Source organism: Ranitomeya imitator, chromosome 1 (genome assembly GCF_032444005.1).
Source record: "Ranitomeya imitator isolate aRanImi1 chromosome 1, aRanImi1.pri, whole genome shotgun sequence".
Taxonomy (NCBI): Eukaryota; Metazoa; Chordata; class Amphibia; order Anura; family Dendrobatidae; genus Ranitomeya; species Ranitomeya imitator.
Window position 1 is genome coordinate 553,554,078 of NC_091282.1, and position 10,677 is coordinate 553,564,754.

At 47.1% G+C, this 10,677-nt stretch overlaps 1 protein-coding gene across 4 annotated transcripts in view; it reads left to right on the forward strand.

The window, feature by feature from the left end:
• The window catches only part of CERS1 (ceramide synthase 1), a 120,052-nt gene extending 111,943 nt beyond the window's left edge, over nt 1-8,109 (forward strand). For 2 of the 4 annotated variants that reach the window (XM_069767722.1, XM_069767723.1), the window contains exon 8: nt 7,660-7,955. In XM_069767722.1, coding sequence (XP_069623823.1) covers nt 7,660-7,702 — 43 coding nt within the window. In that variant the 3' untranslated portion in view covers nt 7,703-7,955. Of the gene's footprint in view, nt 1-7,659 lie in introns of all 4 variants that reach the window. The other 2 variants (XM_069767724.1, XM_069767721.1) reach the window with 2 other exon arrangements.
• The last annotated feature ends 2,568 nt before the right edge of the window (nt 8,110-10,677 follow it).

The window sequence follows — 10,677 nt, forward strand, 5'->3', positions numbered from 1 at the left end:
ATCCATAGTGAGGTGTAAAATAAAGAATTAAAATAAAAAATATTGTTATATTCACCTCTCCGGCGGCCCCTGGAACATCACCGCGAGGAACCGGCGTCCGGCAGGCTTCTTTGTTCAAAATGAGCGCCTTTAGGACCTGCGGAATGACGTCGCGGCTTCTGATTGGTCGCGTGCCGCCCATGTGACCGCCACGCGACCAATCAGAAGCCGCGACGTCATTCCACAGGTCCTAAAGGCGCTCATTCTAGGAATTTATCTGAGGAATGACGTCGCGGCTTCTGATTGGTCGCGTGGTGGTCACATGGGCGGCACGCGACCAATCAGAAGCCGCGACGTCATTCCGCAGGTCCTAAAGGCGCTTATTTTGAACAAAGAAGCCTGCCGGACGCCGGTGACTCGCGGCGATGTTCCAGAGGCCGCCGGAGAGGTGAATATAACAATATTTTTTATTTTAATTCTTTATTTTACACCTCCGATACCGATACCACAAAAATATCGGATCTCGGTATCGGAATTCCGATACCGCAAGTATCGGCCGATACCCGATACTTGCGGTATCGGAATGCTCAACACTATTGATGACATATCTTTTGGACAGGTCATCAATAAGAAATAGGTGGGAGTTTGACACCTGACACACCCACTGATCAGCTGAAAATGACTCCATCAGTGGGCACAACTAAGCGATATATGGGTAGAATGTGGCATATTGCTTAGTAGCAGTTAACGAGTACTGCACTTTTGGCCTCCTTCACACATCCTTGTGATTCCTGTACAGGAAAAAAACTGGTGAGATCCGTAGTCTATGTGCCGTCTGTATGTACATATGTGACGTTCTTGTGAAATCCATTTGTTCTTTTGCTGTTGGTGTCATGTGTCCATGTTTCACATCAGTGTGTAGTTTGTGTGTCCATGTACAGTTTGCACAGATTCCAGGCGCCAGCAGCGGCAGGCAGCTCTCATTATAGTCACTTGGTCTCCCTGAGATCAGCACGAACAGGCGACATTGATGGGAGTTGTATTCAGCACCCTATGTGTACATTCTGTGTAAAATAATGAATAAAAAAAACGTTATGAACTCTCGCGTAATTATCATAATCGGCAGAGGGAAAGCCTACGGCTGGGGGCTGATGGTAATAATTTTGGAAAAGGGCCAAAATCCCAAAAGGTTCCCAGGCTATTAACAGCTCTCAGCTATTTGTTTAGCCTTTACTGGTGAGTTTTTGGGGGAACGCTGGAAATAAATGACGTAGGGTTCCACTATAAATTCAAACCAGCAAAGACTAAACAGACAACTGTGGGTTGTTATTAATAGCTTGTGAAGGGCCCAAATAGATTCCCACCCTCCTAGCCGCGCTAATCTCAGTGCAAGCAGGAGACAATGGTGAGAGATGCCTTCAGTAGCCAGCGTCTGTGAACAGTGTGAACTGTACCTCTTCTTTCCAGGTGCGGGTATCTGTCACACTATGTGCACGTGTGCAGCACTCATTTTGTTCATGCTGCGCAAAAGAAACTGACATGTCTGCGCGTTTTTCACACAGACCATGTGAAAAACCTGACATGTGCACCACCATTGAATACAGTGGGTGTGTCCATATTTGCGGCCCTTAAAAAATGGACAGCATAAAGATACAAAAACGTATGTGTGAAGAAGGCCTTAGCTCCGATTGGTTTGAATGAACTTCAGCTTCCACAAAGCAATGTATGGGGCTGTTGTGTTCCGCCATACATCACTTAGTTCGGGCCATTGCCTAAGCAGTTTTCAGCAGATGGGTGGGGGTGTTGGACCCCCACCCAGGGCCAGCGTCAGCACCCGGCGTACCTGAGCAAGTGCCGGGGCCCTGGCGAGACAGGGGGGCCCATTTAAGGCTGGCGTTAAGGGCAGGCAGCTGCCAGTGCCTAGGACCACCGCTCCCCCAGGGGCCCTCAGCTAGCAGCACATCACGGAGCTGACTCGGCAGGGGAGGGGGAGTGGCCGGGGGCTGTCTAATTATACTCACCTACTCCTGGCGGCTGGCGCGGTCCCTGCAGGTCCCCGGCTCCCCAGCTTCTTCCTTTACTGAGCGGTCACATGGTACCGCTCATTACAGTAATGAATATGCGGCTCCACGTCCCATAAGGGTGGAGCTGCATATTCATTACTGTAATGAGCAGTAACGGTGACCGCTCAATACAGGAAGAAGCTGCCGACGCCAGGAAGCAGGGACTGCACAGCGCCAGGAGCAGGGCAGTATAACGGGGAAGGGAGCGCTGCGCTGTGCGATATTCACCTGCTCCTCATTCCAGCCGCTGCTCCATCTTCTTCAGCATCTTCTGCAGTGATGTTCAGGTCAGAGGGTGCAGTGACGTGGTTAGTGCGTGCCCTCTGCCTGAGCGTCAGTGCAGAAGATGCTGAAGAAGATGGAGCGGTGGCTGGAACGAGGACAGGTGAATATTGAAAGTGCCGGGGGCCTGAGCGACGGAGAGGTATGTGATTTTTTTTTTTTATCGCAGCAACAGCAAATGGGGCAAGTGTCTATATGGAGCATCTTGTGGGGCAATAACGTTTGTGCAGCATTATATGGGGCAAGTGTCTGTATGGAGCATCTTATGGGGCAATAACTTTTGTGCAGCATTATATGGGGCAAGTGTCTGTATGGGGCCATAACGTTTGTGCAGCACTATATGGGGAAAGTGTCTGTATGGGGCCATAACGTTTGTGCAGTACTATATGGGGCAAGTGTCTGTATGGGGCCATAATGTTTGTGCAGCGCTATATGTGGCAAGTGTCTCTATATACTACATGGCTGTTCTATATACTATGTGGGCCGTGTTATATACTACGTGGGCTGTTATATACTACGTGAGCTGTGCTATATACTAGATGGCTGTTCTATAAACTATGTGGGCCGTGTTATATACTATGTGGCTGTGCTATATACTATATGGGCTGTGCTATATACTACGTGGCTGTGTTATATGCTATGTGGGCTGTTATATACTACATGGCTGTGTTTATATGCGATCATGAATCGTGGTATGTGTTAACCTTCCTCTAGTGTTAGGGTCGTGACCGACCCGTTTTAGGTTTTAAATGCATACAAATTCTACATACATTTGTTTATTGCATCAAGACTTTTTGACTTTTTCAGGAACTTATTGTTAAACAAAATACAATAAAATAAAACTATTTTACTAAATTGTAAAATGCTCTTATTAAAATTATAACATTTGTGTTGTTGGGGTCAATTTCGACCCAGGTCTAAATAAGAGTAAAAAAACAATAATAAGTCCCAAAACTGAACTCAAACACAATATAAACCAACAGCCCACAGCCAGCACTATCTCCAACAACTTGAGTTAGGGACATGTCCTGGCATGTATGGCCAAATCAGCTTAGAGTTGGTACTTTGCAGAGTATAGTTTATATTATTCTCTTGAGGTTCATTTGATAATATTTTTAAATTGAAAATGAAGGGTATGCTCTCAAATGAAAGGCCCAGGGGGCCACAACAAAAATATTAAAATCAATCCTTCCATGGATGAGAAACCCTAACAAGATAACTAAGAGGTAAGAAACAAATTGGATCATAAATAACTGTTTTTAGGGTATCCTAGGGGTGATTTAAGAAACGGGTAAAAACTGACCCGTTAACATAAGAAAGAGTAACAGAAAGCTAACACTAGAGGAAGGTTAAAGGGGGGGCCCACTGAGACTTTCGGCCGGGGCCCTCAAAAATCTGGAGCTGGCCCTGCCCCCACGGGCCTCATATTGAGATCTTGGACAGCCCGTTTATCAATGTATAGGTTGTGTCTCTCCAGTAGTACAAGCTGGGCACTATATATTGGGCACTAAAATGACAGGTTTGTAATTTTCACTCTTCTATATCCACTGCTCACTAATTTGGACAGTGTCAAAATAATCACCACACCCATAATGTTCTGAGTGTAATTTGTAAACTGGGGGCACTTTTTGTCTATTTCTGCTGTTTTGGAAGCTTAGGGGCTCTGCAAATGGTGCTCACAAGCTTCAAGAAACTCTGTGCTCCAAAAGCCAAATTGAGCACCTTCTCTTCTCAGCCCTGCTGTGTGGCCCATCAGTGATGTATGACTATATATATATGGTATTGTCATACTTGGTAGGAATAGCGTACTAAATTACAGGTCATTTTTTCTTATTAGTCATTTTTAATTTTCTCACAGCCTAATGGTAAATAAGTCAGTTTGCGTTTTGATATTTTTATCTACTGATAACTATATTACTAATGAAACTATATAAAGTAAATACTATTGACCTTACTAAATATCTTATTGAAAAATTGAAATATAGCATATGACTTAATATAAAATAACATAGTATTGTTCCCAGGCTCGGACTGGCCCACCGGGGAACCGGAGGATCCTCCGGTGGGCCCTGGCACTGACACCTACTGGCAGGGCCCCCACTGCTCCAGGGCCCCTCCCCCCGCTCCAGGGCCCCCCCCGCCGCCCGCCTTGAATACTCACCCTGTTCCAGCGATGGTCTCGGTGTCTGCACTGCAGCTCGTCCTGAACGAGCGGTCACGTGACACCGCTCATTAAGATCATGAATATGCGCATATTCATGATCTTAATGAACGGTGTCACATGACCGCTCAAGCAGGAAGAAGCTGCTGCGCCGGCGCCACCACCTGGAGTCGGGACAGAGCGCGAGGGATGCCGGCACGGCCGTCCAGTGGAACAGGTGAGTATGAGGGACGGGGGGTACGGAGGGGATGAAGGAGGACATAAGCTGGCGCGCCAAGCAGGAGCAAGAGCGGGTGCTGGTGCAGAGAGATAAGCCGCCATGCAGGGGGGAATATAAGCCATGCAGGGGGAAATATGAGCCATACAGGGGGGAATATAAGCCATGCAGGGGGGAATATAAGCCATACAGGGGGGAATATAAGCCATACAGGGGGGAATATAAGCCATGCAGGGGGGAATATAAGCCATGCAGGGGGGAATATAAGCCATGCATACGGGGGGAATATGAGCCATACAGGGGGGAATATAAGCCATACAGGGGGGAATGAGCCATGCATACAGGGGGGAATATGAGCCATGCATACGGGGGGGAATATGAGCCATACAGGGGGGAATATAAGCCATACAGGGGGGAATATAAGCCATGCAGGGGGGAATATAAGCCATGCAGGGGGGAATATAAGCCATGCATACGGGGGGGAATATGAGCCATACAGGGGGGAATATAAGCCATACAGGGGGGAATGAGCCATGCATACAGGGGGGAATATGAGCCATGCATACGGGGGGGAATATGAGCCATACAGGGGGGAATATAAGCCATACAGGGGGGAATGAGCCATGCATACAGGGCGGAATATGAGCCATGCATACAGTGGGGAATATGAGCCATGCATACGGGGGGGAATATGAGCCATACAGGGGGGAATATAAGCCATGCATACGGGGGGGGAATATGAGCCATACAGGGGGGAATATGAGCCATACAGGGGGGAATATGAGCCATGCAGGGGGAATATAAGCCATGCATACAGGGGGGGGGTAATATGAGCTATGTATATGGGATAGGAGGGAGATGAGCCATGCATACAGGAGGGGGGTCATTATACAGTATTCAGCATCATGTGTGGCCGTTATACAGTATGGAGCATCATGTGTGGCCAATGGACATAATACAGTATGGAGCATCATGTGTGGCCGTTATACAGTATGGAGCATCATGTGTGGCCAATGGACATAATACAGTATGGAGCATCATGTGTGGCCGTTATACAGTATGGAGCATCATGTGTGGCCAATGGACATAATACAGTATGGAGCATCATTTGTGGCCATTATACAGTATTGAGCATTATGTGGGATCATTATACAGTATGGAGCACTGTCTTGCCATTATACAGTATGGAGCAATGTATGGCCATTATACACTATGGAGCATCATGTGTGGCCATTATACAGTATGAAGAACTGTGTGTGGCCATTATACAGTATGCAGCATCATGTGTGGCCATTATACAGTATGGAGCATCATGTGTGGTGGCCGTTATACAGTATTGAGCATCATGTGTGGCCATTATACAGTATGGAGCACTGTGTGGCCATATTTTTGTTTTATATACAATAATTATAAGCAAACAGTGTGATCAGCAGTGCTAAACGGCTGCGGTTGGGACGTGGATATGGGTGTGACTAGTTGTGAGATGGGTGTGGTCAGAGGCGTGGCCTAAAATTTGCTGCGGCGCGCGTAGTTATACCTCCTTCCCTTCTTCAAAAGTTGGGAGGTATGGTACCACATTTGCCAGATCACGGCAAGTGCCGCAAATCCCATAGGGAATGAATGAGGCCGAACGCAGTGTTGCCGTAAGTAATCCGTTACGCGGCAGATGCAGAAAAACTGTAGGATCTGCTGCAAAAGGCGACTTTCACATCAGCGATTCTTGCCAAAGTCTATGCCGATAGTGTCATACTCACCAAAGGGGGAGGCAGCACTAAAAGTGCCTATGGCAGCAGAAACTCTAAATACGGCCCTGGGGGGCTACATTATATTCTGTGGGGGGACTACATTATACTCAAGGTACTACATAATATTATGGGGGCTACATCATACTATATGAGGGGGCTACAGTATACTCTATGGGGGGCTGCATTATATTCTGTGGTGGAACTGCATTCTCTCGGGACTACATTATATTCTGTGGTGGGTGGCATTATACTATATGGGGGGGCTGCATTATACCCTATGGGGTGCTACATTATATTCTATGGTGGGGACTGCGTCATACCTGAGAGGGTTGCATTATATTTTGTGGGGTGCTGCATTATATTCTATGAGAGGGGACTGCATTATATTTTATGAGGGGGCTACATTATATTCTGTGAGGGGGCTACCCCAACCCTTGCTACATTATTAAGACGTGAACTACCTTATATTATACCCTGATATTAGCGCTTTTTACCGCACAATTGGTGGTCTTGTATCTATTTCTATGTAGCTACATAGTGGGCCCCAAGAATGATTTTCTCTGGTGGGCCCAAGGTGCTCCAGTCCGACGCTGATTGTTCCTCTGACTACTTTAGAATTAGTAATAGTTTGTGTCTAGGCACTGGGGAACAATGCCTTTTGTAGCCCGAAAGTCAGACATGCAAGTTCTCATCTTTATTATATATGGCTACTAGTGATAAGTGAGTATACATGTTGCTCGGGTTTTCCAGAGCATGCTCGGGTGTCCTCCGAGTATTTTGCTCGGAGATGTAGTTTTCGTTGACGCAGCTGCATGATTTGCGACTGCTAGACAGACGGAATACATGTGGGGGTTGCCTGTTTGCTAGGGAATTCCCACATGTATTCAGCCTGTCTAGCAGTCGTAAATCGTGCAGCTGCGGCGACGAAAACTAAATCTCTGAGCCCTAACAAATACTCGGAGACCACTCAAGCATGCTCGGGAAAACTCGAGCAACGAGTATACTTGCCCATCACTAATGGCTACCAGACATGACAGTTCATGGTCAGACCTGCCAGGACAGAGCGGTAAATATGCAATGAACATGTTTTCTCATGTGAAAACAATGTTATCTCTGCTTCCGTCTCATACATTCTTGATGACTTTTAATAATATTTTTACATTTCTTTTTTATATATTATGGTAACACTTTGTTTTATCCTCTTTCATCCAGGCAATACATGTCAAATGGATACGTAAAGAAAAAGAGAGTATAACAATGGTGCGATGTGGACCCCGGTGCAGTGGTCTTTTTCCATCCAACAAAAGTTTATTCAGCCTTGTATGTGTTACAATTAACTCATTTTTTTAAAATTTAATTACTGTATTGTCCAGAGCCTCAACATAATTCACCTCGAAACCTCATGTATTTAACATATTATTGGTAATTAACTTCTCCTTATTGTTTTAAAGGTACAGTTGATGCTGAATCTAACAGTGTTCAAACATTTCTTAAATATAACAAAAGTTAAAAGAACAAGCGTGCTTTTCATTTAAGACTCTTGACTTTGACAGTTTTAATGTATATGTAATATAAAGTATGGCTGGAAAAATGTACAAGATGGCGATGGTTAAGTATGTTAATACACTCATTACACAAACACTTATGGCTGTTAACAGATGGAACAATAAAAAAAAAAACATCATCATAGAGGTGATCTGCTGTGAACCCACTGACTTTTTCCTCACGGTGCTGAGGTCACCGCAGTTCAGCCCGCCTGGTCACGCAGCCTCAGTGACCCACAGTAAACTCTTATTATGTCACCGATCACTGATGATACACTCGCAGCAGCTCATTCACCAGCAGCTGGTTCTCAGCCTGGACGGTTGCATCTTGGCGCCGTTCAGGTTGAAAATTATTTATCCCCAGGCATGTATTACAACATGGTACAGAACGATGGACAGGTGAGGGATATGGTTGTTTTTTATTTTTGTTTTGTTACAGGAGATGAGGGCTTCAATTAAATGTGCACTAGGTGAGTATAACTGTTTTTGTTTTCCATATGTATAAAGCTGAGTGTATGGATGTGTGTGTGTATTTTTCAAGCCACACCCACTCCACATTGGTCTGCCCACTTTGCATAGCCACAGTCACTCCACACACAAAGCCCTGTCCACATGGCCCACGTTGTTAGCGCACATGGGCGGAGACACATTCACCTCCAAAGCCACCCTGCAAAACTCATCGGCTGCAACGTCCCAGCCGCTGTGAGCTACAATCAGGGTTGTCGCCTTCAGAGGACCAGTGCGCAGTAGGCTCAGGCGACATCTTGCTCCATCGTGTCTAGAATGGAGTTGCTCCTGTGAGGCATGACGTCAAGGGAAATGAAGGAGCCTCATGGATTACACCGCTGTGCTCATAACAGGAAGTTGCTGTTCACATGTGAGGGGAAGAGAGGAGTGAGGTGAAAATGAGATGAGGGAGGGGAAAATAGTGGAGTCAGTAGCGTAGCTACCAGCTACCGGGGGGCAGAGGGGGCCATCGCCCCGTGACCCGTGCCCCGTGCTCTGAGGGGGCCCACCGTGAGCTACGCTACTGTAACTGCATCGGCACGCTGCGCGCGCTGATGCAGTTACATTCTGTGGCAGAGCAGGGAGAATCGATCTCCCTGCTCTGCCGCTATGGGGCCCCTGAGCAGGTGGGGGGGCCCGGTGCCAGCAGTGGGCCCCCCGCCTGTCATCGCATGGTGAGCTGTATCGGCATCTAGCCGATACAGCTCACCACATTGATGAGAGAAGGAGCGCTGCGCTCCTCCCATCAGCCCCCACACCGTCTGACAGTGGGCGCGATGACATCACCGCCCAGCACCCGCTGTCAGATGAGTGAGAGCAGGAAGCACCGCTGGAACAAGGAGGAAGAGAGGTGAGTATTTGCTGTGTTTTTATGGGGGCTGCCTTATTCTACAGTATCTGCCTATAGGGGAGGGAGTGCTGCTTTATATACAGTATCTGCCTATAGGGGAGGGAGTGCTGCCTCATATACAGGATCTGCCTATAGGGGAAGGAGTGCTGCCTTATTCTACAGTATCTGCCTATAGGGGACGGAGTGCTGCCTTATATACAGTATCTGCCTATAAGGGAGAGTGCTGCCTTATATACAGGATCTGCCTATAAGAGAAGGAGTGCTGCCTTTTATACAGTATCTGCCTATAGGGGAGGGAGTGCTGCCTCATATACAGGATCTGCCTAGAGGAGAGGGAGTGCTGCCTTATATACAGGATCTGCCTATAGGGAGTGCTGCCTTATTTTACAGTATCTGCCTATAGGGGAGGAAGTGCTGCCTTATATACAGGATCTGCCTATAGGGGAGGGAGTGCTGCCTCATATACAGGATCTGCCTATGGGGGGAGTGCTGCCTTATATACAGGATCTGCCTATAGGAGGGAGTGCTGCCTTATATACAAGATCTGCTTATAGGGGGGAGTGCTGCCTTATTCTACAGGATCTGCCTATGGGGGGAGTGCTGCCTTATTCTATAGTATCTGCCTATGGGGGGAGTGCTGCCTTATATACAGGATCTGCCTATAGGGGGAGTGCTGCCTTATTCTACAGGATCTGCCTATGGGGGGAGTGCTGCCTTATTCTACAGGATCTGCCTATGGGAGGAGTGCTGCCTTATTCTATAGTATCTGCCTATGGGGGAGTGCTGCCTTATATACAGAATCTGCCTATGGGGGGAGTGCTGCCTTATTCTACAGGATCTGCCTATGGGGGGAGTGCTGCCTTATATACAGGATCTGCCTATAGGGGGGAGTGCTGCCTTATTCTACAGGATCTGCCTATGGGGGGAGTGCTGCCTTATTCTACAGGATCTGCCTATGGGGGGTGCTACCTTATTCTACAGGATCTGCTTATGGTGGGGTGCTGCCTTATACTACAGGGTCTGCCTATGGGGGTGCTTTAAACTACAGGGTCTGCCTATAGGGGTGCTGCCTTGTGCTATATTGAGGACTATCTGGCACATTATACTATATGGCGGTTAATCTATGGGGCCATCATACAGTGTGGGGATTACAGTGTTGTAGCCATCATACAGTTTGAATGCTACTAAGGGGTCAGTATACTGTGTGGGTGGTACTATACAGTTAGGGGGGAGACTCGGGACATTATTAAATTTAAAGTGGGCACTTATTGTAATAGGGGAACTTAGGTTACTGTGACTATCAAAGGGGCACACAGGGCATTATTACTT